The 18,246-nt window shown below is 50.2% G+C and overlaps 1 protein-coding gene across 1 annotated transcript; it reads right to left on the bottom strand.

Moving 5' to 3' along the window:
- Positions 1-7,990: 7,990 nt before the first annotated feature.
- Positions 7,991-17,271, bottom strand: FKBP4 (FKBP prolyl isomerase 4). Its single transcript, XM_030804823.1, has 10 exons — positions 16,974-17,271; positions 14,926-15,070; positions 14,340-14,482; positions 13,390-13,510; positions 12,992-13,148; positions 12,300-12,390; positions 12,118-12,201; positions 11,663-11,848; positions 10,871-11,110; positions 7,991-8,777 (listed from the first exon to the last, which is right to left on the bottom strand). The coding sequence occupies exons 1-10, from the start codon at positions 17,076-17,078 to the stop codon at positions 8,670-8,672; spliced, it is 1,380 nt and encodes a 459-aa protein (XP_030660683.1). The 5' UTR covers positions 17,079-17,271; the 3' UTR covers positions 7,991-8,669.
- Positions 17,272-18,246: the final 975 nt, after the last annotated feature.

Below are 18,246 nucleotides of genomic sequence, written 5' to 3' on the forward strand. Positions count from 1 at the left end.
TTTAACCTTACAGAGGAGGCGGGTCTTCCGGCCTTGGAGGCGGGCTTACCAGCTCTGATGTGAGTGACAGGCCCACGGGCCACTCTTTTTCTCCACAGGGCTGCAGCCCGTGGGTAAACCAACCCTGACGTGGCCGATCTGTTCCCTTGGCAACAGGGCTCCCAAGGGCTTGACCTAATAACCTTGACCTTTTTCCTTTGTTTCCCTGGTAATGAAGATTCCTAGCCATCAGACCATTCCTGAGAATCTTACTAATCTTCGTAATAACTGATAATTGCATGGTTTTGAAAAGTTTTTAAAAAACTAGCTACCCATTAGGAGTGAAAACAATGTAGTGAGTTGCAATCAGCATATGAAAAATTAAATACAATAGTAATATACCAAGTGACTCCCAAGTAGTAAGGTAAGTATAGTTTTTGTGAAACTCTTGTTTCAATTGTTTATACTTACATGTGTATACTGGCTTATAATGTAAAAAAATTTTTTTTCAGTGTATGTGTTTTCTGGTCAGTAGTTTAAAAGCCACCTGCTGCAAAGCACATTTCATGTATTTCACATAATTAGTTCAGCCACTATGTGAGCTTTTCTTTTTTTTTTTTTTGGCAGAGGAAAACAGGTTCAGCAAGATTAAGTAAAATGGCAGAAGGAAGGATTGTGGGGCGGGGTGCGTGCTCAAACGAGAATTGTTTGATCCCAAACCCTAGGGCCTCTCCATCATTTACTATCATAGTTCGTAGGAGAGTCTTCAGGCTGGAAGTGAAGGTTGCCTGGATTCCAGATCTGCTCTGTCTTGTGGCCCCCCAGCACAAAGCTCTTTCATCTCACCCTCAGTGGCCTTACTCTTGTAGCACAGATGGGACTGTCACTCTCATGGCTGGCTTCTTGGGATACTTTCTTTCCATGTTGAATCCAGTTCTGCCTTTCTTTGGGGTGCCTCATCAATCAGGGCAGTATTTATGAAATCATGCAGGTGTTCAATACATTTTTAGATTTAGGTCTAAAAACCCAGGCTGACTTGCACTTGGTGTTTCAAAAAAAAAAATGGTTCTACTTTATCTGGGATTTTGGACCAGGGGCTTTTCCTTTTTATCTTTTTTTTTTTTTTTTTTTGAGACGGAGTCTCGCTCTGTTGCCAGGCTGGAGTGCAGTGGCGTGATCTCGGCTCACTGCAACCTCTGCCTCCCAGGTTCAAGCAATTCTCCTGCCTCAGCCTTGCGAGTAGCTGAAACTACAGGCGAGCGCCACCACGCCCAGCTAATTTTTTTTTTTTTTTTTTTTTTTGAGACGGAGTCTCACTCTGTCACCCAGGCTGGAGTGCAGTGGCGTGATCTCGGCTCTCTGCAAGCTCCGCCTCCCGGGCTCACGCCATTCTCCTGCCTCAGCCTCCGGAGTAGCTGGGACTACAGACGCCCGCCACCACGCCCGGCTAATTTTTTGTATTTTTAGTAGAGACGGGGTTTCACCGTGTTAGCCAGGATGGTCTCGATCTCCTGACCTCGTGATCCACCCGCCTCGGCCTTCCAAAGTGCTGGGATTACAGGCGTGACCCACCGCGCCCGGCCGCCCAGCTAATTTTTGTACTTTATTAGTAGAGACGGGGTTTCACCATGTTGGCCAGAATGGTCTTGATCTCGACTTCTTGATCTTCCCGCCTCTGCCTCCCAAAGTGCTGGAATTACAGGCGTGAGCCACTGCGCCCGGCCCCTTTTTTTCTTTTTCTTTCTTTTTTTTCTTTGAGTCTTGCTCTGTCACCCAGGCTGGAGTGCGGTGGTGCGATCTCGGCTCATCGCAACCTCCACCTCCCAGGCTCAAGAGATTCTCGTGTCTCAGCCTCTCGGGTAGGTGGGATTACAAGCGTGAGCCACCATGCCCGGCTTGTCCCTACTTTCTATGTCTGTACATAGTGGGAGGAGGCTGGAGGGCAAGACCTTTTCTTGGGGGAAGGGGGTGGCAGATTTTTTCCTAGATGTCCCAGTGGAACTGACAGCCAGATGAGAAAGAACAGCAGGTCAGAACAGTAAACTGGAAGAAGTCTGGACAAATACTGGAGACTGCAGATATATTCTGAGGCTGAACTGTGTTACAAGTTCATATTTCTGGTTGTGTACTGTGGGATGGCCAGGTCCATTAAAAGGCACTGGGTCCCACAGGTATTCCTGGTGCTTTGAATAAATTTTCTCATTTACAGAGCAGTTGCATGCTCCCTCACCCTGTGTTCTACCCCGTCTGTATTCTCTCATCCTAGTTCAAACCCTAAGCTTCATATTAGGCCTTTAAGGTGGGAAAACCAAAACCAATATCAAAATGTTCACCTCTAGGTTGGCTGTGGAGGCTCATGCCTGTAATTCCAGCACTTTGGGAGACTGAGGCAGGCAGATCGCTTGAGCTCAGGAGTTCAAGACCAGCCTGGACAACATGGCAAAACCGTGACTCCACCAAAAATGCAAAAATTAGCTGGGCATGTTGGTGCATGCTTGTGGTCCCAGCTACTCAGAAGGCTGAGGCGGGAAGATCTCCTGCCCAAGAGGCAGAGGTTGCAGTGAGCCAAGATGGTGCCACTGCACTCCAGGCTGGGGGAAGTGAGACTCTGTCTCCAAAAAAAAAAAAAAAAAATTTACCTCTGAAGTGGTTTTAAAAGAAATATATTACTAAATAACTCAGAACAAGAGATGAGATCACCCAGCTTCTTTCATCAGGTGCCTTGGTCTGACCCAGTTACCTAAGATCAGACCCCAACCCAAGATTCCCCAATGCCTTAGTTTTATCTTCCTCATCATTTGGGTTTCTTGGTCTGGATCTTTCTGTGACATGGGTTGTCTGTTTTTAATTGTAGAATATGTTTGCCATGAAGGTCATGTAATTATGATCACAACTTTTTTACTTTTTTTTTTTGAGACGGAGTCTTGCTCTGTCGCCTAGGCTGGAGTGCAGTGGCGCGATCTGCAAGAGCTCACTGCAAGCTCCGCCTCCCGGGTTCACACCATTCTCCTGACACAGCCTCTCCGAGTAGCTGGGACTACAGGCGCCCGCCACCACGCCCGGCTAATTTTTTTTTGTATTTTTTAGTAGAGACGGGGTTTCACCGTGGTCTCGATCTCCTGACCTTGTGATCCGCCCGCCTCGGCCTCCCAAAGTGCTGGGATTACAAGCGTGAGCCACCGCGCCCGGCCAGATGACAACTTCTATATCACGCTTTTGGCTTTTGTCAAGAGAGCCAAATAAAGTTAGAAAGGCAGGAAAGATAGGTCTCCAAGAAATAGGGCACAAGTCAAGTCCTTCCATGCCTGTGCCTCTCCCCACCTTGCATCAGTTACTTTAAGTACAGTGAGTGTTTTGTATGACTAGGCATTGCAAAGCCATATGGACAGATCCCTGGCTCCACAAAGAGCACTCCTGGTCTTGGCCCCTTTCTAGTTGGATGGTTGTTAGGTCTCTTTGGGCGCCATCTAAACTCCATCTTGTCTAAGCCAAGCACTCTTTCTGCTGGTTGTCTTGCTCCCCAAAACTGTCTAATTAGGGTATCTTCCTGGTTAGGTGACATGGGTACAGTTGTATGGGTGGCATATTCTTTACAAACAATAGAAATCTCCATAGGAGAGAATATGGGGGGATTAAGTGGGAAGCATTTCTTTCTTTCTCTTTTTTTTTTTTAAGATGGAGTCTTGCTCTGTCACCCAGGCTGGAGTGCAGTGGCATGATCTTCGCTCACTGCAAGCTCTGCCTTCCGGGTTCACGCCATTCTCCTGCCTCAGCCTCCTGAGTAGCTGGGACTACAGGCACCCGCCACCATGCCCAGCTAATTTTTTGTATTTTTAGTAGACGGGGTTTCACCATGTTAGCCAGGATGGTCTCGATCTCCTGACCTCATGATCTGCCTGCCTCAGCCTCCCAAAGTGCTGGGATTACAGGCATGAGCCACCGCGCCCGGCCAGTGGGAAGCATTTCTAGGAAGATTCTTTGTCTACTTCATCCTCCAACAGTAGACAGAATGATTTCTGTTTGCCCAGGGTGCCCAGGTAAGAAACAGGGTCTCCAAAGATCTTTCAAAACATGAGGCCCACAGCCTCACCACCTTGGGGGCAGGGTCCAGGCTTCTTAATGGGCTCGGTTTGGCTTATATCACCATCTCCCCCTCCCCTCTCTCATTCATGGTACACCTTAGCATATTAAAGTGTCGGAAAAGTTAGGTTTTTTGACCTAGAAACTGGCAGAGTGTGGGGCAGCTCTGCACTGAATGAAATGCTGTTATTCAGAATTCTAGTCTCACTGCCTTCCTCAAGTTTGCCCCTGTTAAAATGCACCACCAACCCTGGGAAGCTTTAATCCTAGAAGTAACTCATCAGGGTTGTCTGCTCAAGACTACTGATGGATGAGAGTTCACTGTCACTGTGTCACTTAAACATTAGGAGATAGGGTTAAAACACAAAGAATGAGGAAGACGTTTTGGAACTAGATAACACGGTAAAGACTAAATGGCCACCAAAGTGTTGAATTTAAAATGGTTAACTTTGTTTCACCTAAAAACGTGAATTTCACCTAAAAATACAAATCAGTTTATGTCTGATGCACTTCTAAAACAGGAGACTGAAGAGCCAATGGAATATGGAATACACATGCTGATCCTCTCTTCTAGCCACAGGACCCTCGACATTCACAAAGGCATTGCTTTTTCTTGATCATCCCTGAGACCATTCACTCACTTTGCCTCTCAAATTGGTATAGCGTGGCAGGGCGCAATGGCTCATGCCTGTAATCCCAGCACTTTAGGAGGCTGAGGTGGGCAGATCTCCTGAGGTCAGGAGTTCGAGACCAGCCTGGCCAACATGGTGAAACCCCATCTCTATTAAAAGTACAAAAATTAGCTGTGCATGGTAACAGGCACTTGTAATCCCAGCTACACTGGAGGCTAAGGCAGGACTGTTGCTTGAACCTGGGAGGCGGATGTTGCAGTGAGCCAAGATCGCGCCATTGCACTCCAGCCTGGGCAACAAGAGCTACCCTCTGTCAAAAAAAAAAAAAAAAAAAAAGGGCATGGTGCCATGTGCATGTAGTCCCTCCCAGCTAGTCCAGAGGCTGAGTTGGGAGGATCTCTTGAGCCCAGGAGGTCAAGGCTGCAGTGAGCCTGGGCAAAATAGTAAGACCCTGTCTCAAACAAACAAAAAAAGAAAAAATAGGCCGCGCACAGTGGCTCACGCCTGTAATCCCAGCACTTTGGGAGACCAAGGCAGGTGGATCACCTGAGGTCAGGAGTTCACGACCAGCCTGATCAATATGGTGAAACCCCGTCTCTACTAAAAATACAAAAATTAGCCAAGTGTGGTGGCGTGCGCCTGTGGTCCCAGCGACTTGGGAGGCTGAGACAGAATTGCTTGAACCTGGGACGCGGAGATTCCAGTGAGCCGAGATTGCGCCACTGCACTCCAGCCTGGGGAACAGAGCAAGACTCCATCTCCAAAAAAAAAAAAAGAAAAGAAGAAAACAAATTTAAATTAAAAAAAAAAAAAATGGTATAATGTCATTTAGTACAGGATAAATTGTTTTTATTATTCCTAGGTTTTCTAACTGAGGATAGTTAATGCATCCACATTATCTGAGGTTGGCAAACAATTGGGGAACTGCAGCCATAAGGCAGCAATAATGAATCCCAGAAAGAGAACAAATTTTCCTTACTTACAATGTCCAGACTCTTACATTGGTTTTATTCAGCACCGCCCTTAGTGCATTGTCATTTCAACTTGTTATAAGGTTCTGAGGTGTTTTGCATTTGGAAAGGTAAAATTAGTCACTGAGACGTAACACGAATAAGGTTTCAGAAGTTCTAGTTTCTAACTTTTTTTCCAGTAATGACATTTTCTAAAAAGATACGACACTTTACTAGTCCTGCATAAAGTGCTTTTCACGTATTTTTTCTCCAATGGAAATGGAATACAGTCTTCCATTCACCCTCAGGGTGGCGAAGCTGGTATAGAGTGAGGGCAAGTGTTAAGTGCACTTTGCCAAGCCTTGCAGGGTTTTGTGGGCCGTGACAAGGATTCTTTAGCCTAAATGGGATGGGTAATCATTGAAAGTGATTTAAGTACTCAGAGGGACATGATTTGGATGCAGTACAGAGTGAACTGCAGGTGGGGCAGGAGGGAATCCAAGATAGGAGCCTTTTGCAGGACAGCAGGCTGGAGTGCATGGTGATGGGAGGGAGCAGTACTAGTATGGAGGGAGTAGAAATACTTGGGAGATAAAATTCATAGAACTCGATGTTAGAACCAGCACTAGGACAAGATAAACTGTATTTTAATTTTTTCTACAGACCACTTGCAAAGCTTGTTAAAAGCTCACAGTACTGCTTGCTACTAGCTTTTCTTTCTTCAGGCACATTTCTCTGCATATAGAAAGATTTAAGTGTTGGTAGGAAGGGACAACTGACTGGGAAATGAACTTGTAGCACTGACCCAGGGCAGATTCGAGTATGTGGTAGGATTATTTTTAGGCTTAAAGACATGTAGGCATTTTAACAGAACATCCTCACTGGACAGTTTTAATGTTACATAAACTAAGACTTATCTCTAAATGTTCTACAGTTAAATGCAGTTTTACATTCTTGGAATCCTACAGGATGTAGAGCTGGAAGAAATCTTAGGAATGCTTTCGATTTTTGCAGATGAGGAAAGAAGCTCAAGACTTGCCCACAGCCAAATGAACCTCACGGGAGAGTCTGGTTTAGTTCAGAGACCTCACCTTTCAGGCATACCTTTCCCTTTAACTTCTGAGTCTTGGTTTTCTTATCTGTAAATGGGGTTATTAAAGTTATACCTTCTTTGTAGGATGGTTGCAAGGATTAAGTTTAAGTCATGATGCTGTCAGGACAGTGCTAGGCTTACTCCATAAATGCTTGAGTTAGTGATTACTGTTGGCTGCAGGCGTAAGAATCTACTACTTTTGAAATACCAAGAGGACCCAGACACAAACCACAAACACAGGGCTGTGATGTGAGGTAAGCCCAGTAAGAAAGCAGTTACACTGGGACTTTTTAAAAAAAGAGACAGGGTCTCACTCTCTTGCCCAGGCTGGCATGCAGTGGCACAGTCACAGTTCTCTGCATCCTTGGTGTCTTGGGCTCAAGGGATACTCACACTGCGAGACTTGCACACCCCAATTTTAATCCTGGCTCTAGCATCAGCTGTGTTGTATGACTCCGTGAAAATTTTCACACAGAAATACATCTTCCACCACTATAAATTTCTTCTGGAAGGAACTATATAGGCATGTGGCTAAGCAGACAACCACATCACTTTTGGGAAAGGACTGGAGAGCTCACAGTAGGAGAGAGGGATGAGGGCAGACACGGGCTCTGGCCTGGAGCCAGGATCATCTGGAGGCAGCTCAGCATGACTGGCTTGTACTGCCTGGCTTCTCCCAGGGCCCCATCATGCCATAGGAGTTAAGGGTCAAACCATAGTTAGAAAAAAAGCACAAGCCTTTTCCTGTTAAGGCTGAGAAGGAAGCTGGGCATGAACACTCTGCTTTACTCTTAACCTTAATCATGTAAGTTATCTGACAGGAGGAGGTTAGTGACACCAGGAGTTTTACCTTGTTAAGAAACCAAAATGCAGATACCTCTGCCAGATCAGAGGTAGGCAGAAGACCAATTCCAACTTCAAAACAAACATGCACGGTGTCCCAGTCTTCTAGATCTTTATACTTTCGTCTTCCTAAGTGTCAGAGGCATAAAACTGCCAGGTTGCTGGAGGGAGGGAGTGCTGGGAACCTGGGGTGAAGCCGCAGACAAGTCCCAGCTGCAGTCTGTGCAGTGCTCAGGAAGCCATGCGTGGTGGGGCTGCTTCCTGCCCAACTACGGCATCTATATGAGATGCTGCACTTATTTAAGCTCAACTGGGACTAAGGGGGTGACCCCTTGATTTTGCCACTACCCATTATGTACCGACCCATACCCACCCCTCCAAGGCTGAACAGAAAGGGTTGTCTGACACCCGGGTTTTATTGTTTCCACTTTATTGCTCAAGCGCGGAACTTGAGGCAAGCCTGGACCTTCAGCAACGTGCAGAGGCTGAGGGGATTTCGGGACACAACGGGGCCGAGAGGGGAAACTGACAGGGGAAATACCAGAACAGGGAACAGGGGGTGGTCACCATGACACCAGAAGACATCATCAGCCACACCGTTGGGGGTGAGGAAGGGAACAGAGAGAAGAAATGGCATAGCAGTGGTTTTTCCCATGTCCCTAGCACCCACATGGAGGCCACGTTTGGAAATGGACCGGGAGAGGGAAAGGATGAGGAAAACGGCTGCCCAGGAGTCTCCCTCTCCACCCTGGGTTCATTATCAGACCCCATCCCTACCACTTGCCTCTTCTACCCTTAGAAAATGGACCTAACAGAGGGAGCAAAATAAATTAACGTTCTGATGAATATATATGGATGGACATATGTTCATGTGCAATGGAGGAAGGGAAGAGGGGTGACACCAGCTAAAATGATTCCCCACCTCATTCCCCCAGCCTACGCCTTTCCCCCTTCCCCTAAAGCCACCATCCAACCAGATAGAAAAATAAAGGTCTAATTCACTCAAAATTCTTCAGTTTTTACAAAACTAACAGGGTGGAGTGGGGAGACTGGGGGGCAGGCAGCCGCAGGAGTAGGGCTGGTGGAGAGGGGCTATGCTTCTGTCTCCACCTGAGACTGGCTCCCTGCCGTGTTGCTCTTCTGCTCCTCCTTCATCTCTGTGTCAGTAGGATGGTCTCCTGAGGAAGCCTCTGCCTTGGCCTGCAAGGAAAAGGAATAGCAAATGGGCTGACTTCCCAAGTGAAAAAACACACACTTAATTCCTAGTAGAATTACACAGATACACCCATTCTCCTATATCTGCCCTAAAGATATACCTGTATAGGCCAGGCCTGGTGGCTTACACCTGTAATCCCAGCACTTTGGGAGGCTGAGGTGGTCAGATTGCTTGCGCCCAGAAGTTTGAGATCAGCCTGGGCAACATGGTGAAACCTCATCTCAACAAAAATTACAAAAATTAGCTGGGCGTGGTGGCATGCACCTGTAGTCCCAGCTACTCGGGAGGCTGAGACAAGAGGATCGCTTGAGCCCTAGAGGCAGAGGTTACAGTGAACTGAGACTGTGCCACTGCACTCCAGCCTGGGCAGCAGGGCAAGAGACACTGTCTCAAACAAAACAAAACAAAACACTTGTATATGTACAAATTATGAACTCACAAGGTTATTCACTGCAATGCTGTTCTAAGCAGCACTGTCCCGTATGGTAGCCAATACTGTAAGAGGCTAGTTCAAACTCGTGTTTTTAGTGCAAAATATACGTTAGATTTCGAAGATGGTTTGAAAAATACACAAATGCAACTAAAATTTAATTCCATTTGTTTTTCACCTTTTTTTTTTTTTTTTTTTTGAGATGGAGTCTTGGTCTGTCGCCCAGGCTGGAGTGCAGGGGTGCGATCTCGGCTCACTGCAAGCTCCGCCTCCTGGGTTCACGCCATTCTCCTGCCTCAGCCTCTCCGAGTAGCTGGGACTACAGGCGCCCGCCACCACGCCCGGCTAATTTTTTTTTGTATTTTTAGTAGAGACGGGGTTTCACCGTGGTCTCAATCTCCTGACCTCGTGATCCGCCCGCCTCGGCCTCCCAAAGTGCTGGGATTACAAGTGTGAGCCACCGCGCCTGGCTGTTTTTCACCTTTTTAACATGGTTACCAGAAAATTTTGAATTACATGTGGTTGATACTGTATTTCTACTGGACAGTGCTGGTTTAGAACACTGTTTAAGACTGGCTGGGTGTGGTGGCTCACGCCTGTAATCCCACCACTTTGGGAGGCAGGAGTGGGCAGATCACTAAAGTCAGGAGTTCGAGACAGCCTGGTCAACATGATGAAACTTCATCTGTACTAAAAATACAAAAATTAGCCGGGTGTGGTGGCGGGCGCCTGTAATCCCAGCTACTCGGGAGGCTGAGGCAGGAGAATCGCTTGAACCCGGGAGGTGGAGTTTGCAGTGAGCCAAGATCGTGCCACTGCACTCCAGCCTGGGCAACAAGAACAAAACTCTGTCTCAGGAAAAAAAAAAAAAAAAACAACACTGGAACACTAAAAAGGGACTGATTAAGATAAACCGTATCCATACAATGGAATACTATGTAAGCCTAAGAAAGAATGTAGAAGTTCTTTAAATACTGATGTAAAATAAGCCTCCAGCTACTATTACGCGAAAAAAGCACAGTATGCGCCAAATCATGGGTAGAGCACGTTGCCTCTTGTTAGGGGAAAGGGAGAAAGCAACATGAATGTCTGCCTGTGCCTTGATGCAATACACTGGAACCACCCGAGAACCTGAAGGGGCCGCTGCTTCTGCTGGGGGAGGCAGACTTGACTGTATACTTTGGTACAGTTTGAATTTAACTAAGTGTATTATTTATTTATCACACACAAAAAGCACTTTTTTTTTTTTTTGAGACGGTCTCATTTTGTCACTCAAGCTGGGGTGCAGTGGTGCCATCATAAGTCACTGAGGTCTCTACCTACTGGGTTCAAGTGATCCTCCCACTTTGACCCTGCAAAGTGCTGGGACTGCAGGTGTGAGCCACCGTGCCTGGCCCACAAGAAAACATAAATCGGGAATTACACTCAGGGCAACCAACCCAACTTCTGGGGCTTGTGGGTAGGTTTCCAGCACTGATCACAGAACACTGGCCCCAACAGCAGGGAACACGTGCTCCTTAATGCTCCAGGGAAAAGGCAACTTCTGGTTTCCGGGATTGGCATAGACAACCAAAGGCACAAAGAGCCCACAGTAGCCAGGTTAAGTGGAGGGATGCTATTCCAACTGTTCCCCACCCCAGTCCTCACCTTGTTCTCCTCCTCAGCCAGCCTCTCAAACATATTGGCATAGAGCTTCTTCTCCCGGGCAAGCTGCCTTCGGATCCGCTGCTGGCACACAGCCAGCTGGGTCTTGGCGGCTTTGTTGTTGGGGTAGAGCTGCAGGACCTTCTGGAAATCAGCCCGTGCCAGTTCAAAGTCATTCACGGCCAGGTGGGCCTCTCCCCGGCGGAAGAGGCCCTTCTCGTTGTTGCTGTCCAGTTCTAGGGCCTAAAGGATGCAGAAAGGAAGCAACGTCGTGGGAGCTCAGGGCTTGTAGCTCACCTGGCCAAGACTGGGTTCCAAAGGTGCCCCTCAGGTGGAGGAGGAGGAATGCAAATGGCTGGCTCCACCCCAGGAAGAACAAGGCCTGGGGCATTAAATGGAACAATCCAGGGTCTAGGAAGGAACCTCATTTAATCCAACAGGCAGAGAGGGAAGACAGCAGGTCTTTGGATGAAATAAAAAGACTTCAGACATTAACATTCACTTTAGAATAAAGCAAGTAGGTAAGCGGAGAGGCTAAGAACCAAGGTGGAAGAAAACTCTTGTGATTCTTCCCATTCCGTGTCCTCCTACTTCTTGCCAACTGCTTCCCACCACTAAAGCTAAGGTTCTTGCTATGAATACTTGCATCCGTGCCTTTGGTCTGTAACCTCAGAGCTCCCACTGATCCACTCTGCTATCCCTGTCCTAGTCACCAAGAGGAAGTTTCAGACATGCTGGCAGCTCACCCAACTCTGCCTGTGAATGCTGCTTCCATGCCTTCTGAGGGGGCCTCACCTTGTTACAGCTTTCAATGGCAGCAGAGAAGGCCTGTAGTTTCAGATGACACATGGCCAGGTTGAGGTGAGAGGCCAGTCGAAGGGCCTGTGCCTTCTGTGCTTCCTCATTGGAAAAACTAGACTCATATTCCAGCCAAGACACGATCTTCTTATACTGTAGTAAAGCTTGCTTGTATTTGCCTTCCTAGAATGGGAGAGAGGCTCAGGCACCTGGCATAGGTTCAGTGGTACTAGGCTCTTATACCCTGCGGACATCAGTGACACATGGCCACAAAAGGTTCCTGCTCCCACCCCTCCCACTGGCAAGGCCAGCAAGCTCACATATATGAAGTGAAGATGGCAGGTGCCAACCTGTCCACTTCTTGGCAGAAAATGATCTCAGTCACCAAGGGAAGGGTAGGCTCAGAGCAACTCTTCCTGGGAGTGTCCTTAGGACAGTGACTGTTGGCTCACCTTGAAGTACACAGTGCCCCGCTCTTTCACTATGGTGCTCTGTTCCAGCTTCTCTTCTGAATTCATCTCCCAAGACTCCTTGGCCTGCCACACCCCAGGAGAGAAACAAAGTTGTCAGCTACCCCAGAGTCACATACAGGGTGGAACTTGACTTTAGATGGGAAGACCCTGAGCAAACTTACCTTTTCAAAACTCTTGAGGTGTAATTCATATTTCAGCTCAGCATTTGGTGGGATCTGGAACTTTTCCTTCCCAACACTGCCAAAAGCATAGCTGGAGGGGTGAAAAACACTACGTGTCATCTTGGCAACACTTAACCTGCTCCAGGCTGAAAAGGCTTCCTGTCCATTTCCTGGAAAGTACCTTCCCATCCCTTGAGACTTGGTTCAAACGTTTGGCAAATCTTCCCTGGCCTCTTCACACCGTCAGATGGTCCCTCAGCATCCTTCATACCCTTCTAATAACATAGCCGGGCAGCAGTGTGATTACTAATTTAAATAGCACCTCACTAAACAGTGAGCTAGAATTAGAAGGCAGAAACAATGTTCTATTAGTCTCTGAACCCCTAGGAATTTTCAGCAGTGCCTGGCATGTAGTAGCTGTTTCAGTCATGACTGAATGAATTAATGGGATAGGAAAATCTTGATGGCAGAGGAGAGAATCTGCAGCAACTATGACTGAAAAGACTGGGCTTAAATCCAAGGAGATGTAGACAGTTGTGGCCACACTTCTAAGTACACTGAGGATATCACAATGGTGTATGTTTGGTGTGGCCAGAGTTAAAAAGGATACAAACAGCTGGTTCTACAATTCATTTTATATCTTTGATCTTGGTTTGCCTGCCTGCCTACTCTACGAAGTGCCCACCCCTCACCTGGGCTCGAGGTACACAATGGAATGTTCTCCTTTCTCCATGCGCTGAATGGCCCTCTCCAGACCATAAGGCAGATCCAGGTTCTCCCCCTCGCCAATCTCGAAGCGGAGCTCCCGCTGGTCAAAGAGCTGGTCCTTGTAGTACCCTTCCAGTGCGACTGGCATGAAAGAGAGGCAGTTGTAAGAGGGCAGGTGACTGAGGAAAGATGCCATCAGCTTCCCTGCATCACCCCAAGATTCTCCTAGCTGTGTTCTCAAATCTGGAGTGATGAGAATATGGTCCAACCCCTCATTTTATGGACAAGAAGATAGGCTCGGAGAAGGGAAGTGACTTGCCCAAAGCCACACAAGGCCTAAATATCAGAATTAGAATTGAAAGCCCAGACTGTACTGTCTCACCCTCCACGATAGCGCCCTCATTGGGCTTAGCGTAGCCTTCACCGCGAGTCTGTATTCTGCGAATGATTCCGCCATCTTCCTCTTCCGTCAGATCTTCTCCCTTAAACTCAAACAACTCCACCTGTGGGACAAGATGTGACATAATTCCTTCCCATACTAACTCATGGGCAGCGAAACACTATCTTTCTCATCCATGAGAGTCCCTACTGACTGCCAGGCCAGATCTGACCACAAGGGCAGTCACAAGGAGTTGGGTAGAGTGGCACTTAAGTTCTTGGGAGCTGCCCTAATCTCAGCTTTGGTAGAGGTGGGCAGACTACATAGATTTCAGTTAAGCTGAGGAGAGCAATCTATTTACTACCTGCTCTACTAACAAGGACCTATCAGGATGTGTCCCAGATAATCCTAATTCACACTACCTGATGAGCCCAATCTGGTAGGTATTAGAAATGATTACCTAACATCTCTCAGCAGTTTCTCAGTATTCAAGGGCCCACGGATTGGCTCAACCATTTTCGGATTGAACAATGTCAAGTTCTATCTCCTCAGTGAAGCCTTTTCTCAGCCCTTGACCCACAGGGGAGCTACTGCTCCCTCTTCTGATCTCTAGAGCACCAATATTCTGTATTGCCATTTATAACGGGACATAGTTTCTGACCTCCCGACTCCTTTCAGTATTATTCTGGGTACTGCTCTGGAGATAAAGATGCCTTAACCCCGACCATGCTTTGAGTCTGGAGAGGAGCTTGTGCCTCCCTCTTCCCACCCGAAGCTTCTATTACTTCCATTACTAGCAGCAGCAGAGCCCTCTGCATTTCTCCTCCCATAAGGCCAGACCCTCAGCCTTGGCTACATTGTCTCCAAGAAGCAGGAAGGGCTGGAGGGCAGCCAGGCATTGGGCTGAGATAAGGCCTGGCTCTTAGCCTGGATCTCAGTGGCCAAACACTCACCTCAAATACAAGTGTGGCATTGGGGGGAATCTTTGGAGGACTGCCTGCTGAACCGTAGGCATATTCTGGTTTGCAGGTGATGTGGCACACCTCCCCCACCTTCATGGTTGCTATGGCAATGTCCCAAGCCTTGATGACCTCCCCTGCAGGTACAGAAGCAAACAGGACCGCCTTAGCAGGGTTCTGATTCTGGGCTCAAACAGTGCTCCTGAAGAGTTACTGCACCACACTCATGGGGAAGCTGGACATCCTTTAGAAATGGGACTAGAAGGTGAGATACTTGGTTGTATTAAGTGCTATCAGGTCTAAGAACTGTAAAAAGATCACGTGATCCTGAACAAAAAAGAGTTTAAGATGCAAGACAGTCCACCTTTGAAGGGGGAGTAAGGTGTTGGGAGGTGATGAGGAGAAGGGGAGACAGAGATCAATATAGTTACAGAACGGTACAAAAAAAAAAGTGACCGAAAGAGTTAACGGACTGTGATAAACTATTCCTCCCTGAGCTTGGTCCTGAGAAAATGGTTTCTGTTTGTGACAGCTTGTGTCCACCTCGAACCTATCCTACCAGCCCACTGACCACGCCTACCTTTTCCCAGGTCAAAGGAGAATTTGTCCTTGCGATCCAGACTGGAGTCAAACTTTGTGCCATCTAATAGCCAGCCAGTGTAGTGGACAAAGACTCGGTCCCCAATCATGGGCATCTCTGTACCTGTGCCCTCTCTCTTGATGACCTGGGAGGAAGGGGGAGAAAGTGAGTACCCCAGGGTTTGGGGCAGAAAGGGGCACCAGCACTGCCTGCAAGCCTCCAGAGGGAACATAAAGGCACTTCTCTGTGTTCATCCTCCTCTGCCTACTTGTCCCTCCAGATTCAGTTACTAGCAGCTTGGCTTAGGAGTCAACTAACCTTCTTGTCTTTCTTGAGGTGCAGCAAGACTTGGTTTGAAAAAGGAGACAAAAGGCTGAGAGATCTGAGTTCAAGTTTCCGCTGTATGGATAAGCTTTTAAAATTCTCTACACTTTATTTGTAAAGCAGTGATGATAATCCCTATCTCCTACAGTTGTTGCAAGATTAGACCAGTAAAAGGTTGAATAATAGATTATTATTATAATCGGCAAAGGGGGAAGTATTTATGCCACACTTCCTCCTTCTTCCTTCATGCCAGTGGTCATCAGATTAAGGTCTGGTTTGGAGACAGGAGAATGAGAGGAATGAGTGAAGAGAATAGAAACAGTTCAAAACAGGTAAGGAAGAAACCAGGTTACACCAGGTTATAGGTGAACCCGGAGGTTCTCCATGGGACCTTAAACTCTGACTTGGGAGCTGAGTATTCCTCACTGGTAGTAAGTCCAGGGCTGTAGTATTTCCCAGAAACGTAAAGGCTTCTTTAGCGCCACCTGGTAGGTGTGCGGTTACCCTCTAAGGGAAAGCTTCCACGAAGAATATACAGGGGCTTTGAGGAGTAGAAAGGTAAAAGGGAAGGAATGGCGGATCAAAGGGGAAATGACCCTTCCTGGAATAACAATCTCGTAGAAAACAGCAGGACGCTGGAGCGAGAAGGGGAAGCCACATGCCCCAGGAGAGCTGCTGGAGCAGACGCTTGAGGTCCCAAATAATCTGGTGCAAAGACAGATGCACTTCTGGACCAGGTAAAGGACCCCTGAGGCGGGTGCCGCACACGCGGAGCTCAGCGGTGGGAAGCCAGGATGAGGAGGAGCAGCGGATGGGGAGAAGGCATAAGACGCAGGCGGGGAATTCACCATCTCTGAGTCTCCCTGGAACCTGCTCCGACCCAAGGCAGGTTGTCCTGGCCCAGGTCAAGATGCCCTCCCCCCAGCTCCCCAGGCTATTTGTAGTCGAGCGGTCACTCGGCGGCAGGCTCCACAGCAGAGCGCCTCCTCCCCGCCCCACACCCCGCAGCCCTGGCTCCGGGAGGCGGCGGAGGGGGGAGGGGACTACAGCTCCCGGCATGCTCCGCGTCCGGCCTCCCCCGGGCCGAGGGAGGGGGCGCCGCGAGGCGAGTGGGGACCTCGCTGGGTCCCGACGTCGGCAGGGGACCCCGGGAGGGCGCCGGAACCCTGTCGCGCCTGCGTCGCACAAAGGCCGAAGGGCCAGGAAAGTACTGTGAGGAGTCGCTCCCCGTCCTGTCCCGTGTTCCACCGCCCGGGTGGGCGAGCCCTGGCACCGCCACCAACTAGGCGGCCCGCGGCTGGCAGCTCCGCTGGGGCCGCGGGGTCGGGGGCGGCGTGGCGTGGGAGGCCCGGCCTGGCCCCGGGCTGCGGTTCGGGTGCCCGCGGCGGTCGCCTCGCCCCGCCCCTCTCCACCGCCCCGCGCGCGCCGGGGTGGGCACTGCAATCCCGACCCCCTGCCCGGGACCGGACGCTGCCGGCTGGGGAGCCTGGGGCCTCGGCCCGCGCACCTAGGCCGCCCCGCTGCCGAGCGCATGGCCGGCCTCGGTGCCTTAAACGACGCAGCCCGGGCCGGGACGGCGATGCCACCGGCCCCCGGCGGGACGGCCGCGAGGCTGCAAAGGCGGCCGCCTCGACCCGTGCCCGGCCGCGGGCTCCGGGAGCGGCGGAAGGGCGGCCCGCGGGGTCCCGGGTTCGGCCGCCTCCGCAGGCCCCGCCGCCCCTCACCTTCAGCACGCCTTCGTCCTGTTTGGGGCTGATGTCCACTCCCTCCATGGGCAGTGGCGCCGACTGCGCCCCGCTCTCGGTCGCCTTCATCTCCTCGGCTGTCATCTCCGCGCGGCGCGCCGTTTATCCGGGAGCTGGTGCGGGCGCGAGCGCACTCTGGGCCGCGGGCGGGGGCGCTACCTGCGGGGCGTGCGGGAGGCCGGACGCGGCGGCACCGACTGCGGACAGCGAGGAGGCTTGAGCACCTCTGCACGCGGCGCGAGAGCTGGGGTAGGTGGGTCAGGAGCGGCTCGGGGAGCGATTGGTCCCGCCCCGCCGCGAAGGAGGGGCTGGGAGGAGCGGGAGCGCGGACAGAGGGGGCGGGTGCAGAACTTTCTAGAGACGGCGGGACTGAGCCGGTTTGGGCTCAGTGCTGCGGGCGCTTCGGAATTTTTTTTCTTTTTTTTTTCTGGTTCTTGCCTCCTTCTGGCTGCCTGCCCCCTCCGCCTTCTCCTGGGACCCTCGGACTCGGGATCTCCCCGGCGGCCTCCCCTGGCCCTTCCTCCCTCCCTCCCATCCCCGCCCGCTTCCCTGTCTAACCGGATTCTTCCAGATTCTTCTCGATCGATCTCCCGACATCACTCCACCAGTCCGCTGCGCCTGCGGCGGGGTGTGGAGAGCGCGGGCTGCGGGATGGCAGTGGCGGCGCCCCCTCCCCGGGACCGGCCGTCACCACGGGCGGCGTGGCGTCTCTGCTATGACCCGCGTAGACCCTTCCCTACCTGGGGGAAAGAGGGCAAGGGCGTGCGGGGGGAGGGGGGAGTCAGTGGACAGCGCTGCCCCGCTGCAGAGACCTCGATTTCCCCAGACCCGAGAAGCCCCGGCCGGGCAGCGATGCCTCGCCTAGCGCCTGCAGATGCTGCGAGCAGCGGGGGTTGGCAAGGCATGGTCCGCCCAGCTCGGAACTCAGACGGGGCACACACTCAGGGGACCCTTCCCGGCGGTAATAAAACTGCCGTTTCCGCGAATGCTTACAAAGATGGGTCCCCCTCACGAAAAAAGTCACTCGGTTTTCCTAAAGGCCCACAGAAGGAGTATTTTCCTCTCAATGTTTGTTTCCCGAGTGTTTTCGACACGCTGTGGAGCGCGCAGCTGCCGGTGTCACCTAAGCCATGGTCGTGGGACCTAGAGAGTCATCTAGAGAGGGGCCTGGTTTTGCTCAGCACTTAACCCCAGTTAAGCATAGTGCCTGGTGAGTGGTGTTCCAATAGTTACTGGCTGCATGAATTTTCCT

This window comes from Nomascus leucogenys, chromosome 23 (genome assembly GCF_006542625.1).
Source record: "Nomascus leucogenys isolate Asia chromosome 23, Asia_NLE_v1, whole genome shotgun sequence".
In the NCBI taxonomy this organism is placed as follows: Eukaryota; Metazoa; Chordata; class Mammalia; order Primates; family Hylobatidae; genus Nomascus; species Nomascus leucogenys.

Excerpts from the sequence above, each read along its gene's own strand:
- FKBP4 (XM_030804823.1), bottom strand. The coding sequence starts at position 17,078 with ATGACAGCCGAGGAGATGAAGGCGACCGAGAGCGGGGCGCAGTCGGCG. Across the intron at positions 13,149-13,389 it reads TGAGGGCGCTATCGTGGAGG|TCGCACTGGAAGGGTACTAC; the intron begins GTGAGACAGTAC and ends CTTTCATGCCAG. Across the intron at positions 11,111-11,662 it reads CCATTGAAAGCTGTAACAAG|GCCCTAGAACTGGACAGCAA; the intron begins GTGAGGCCCCCT and ends TGCATCCTTTAG.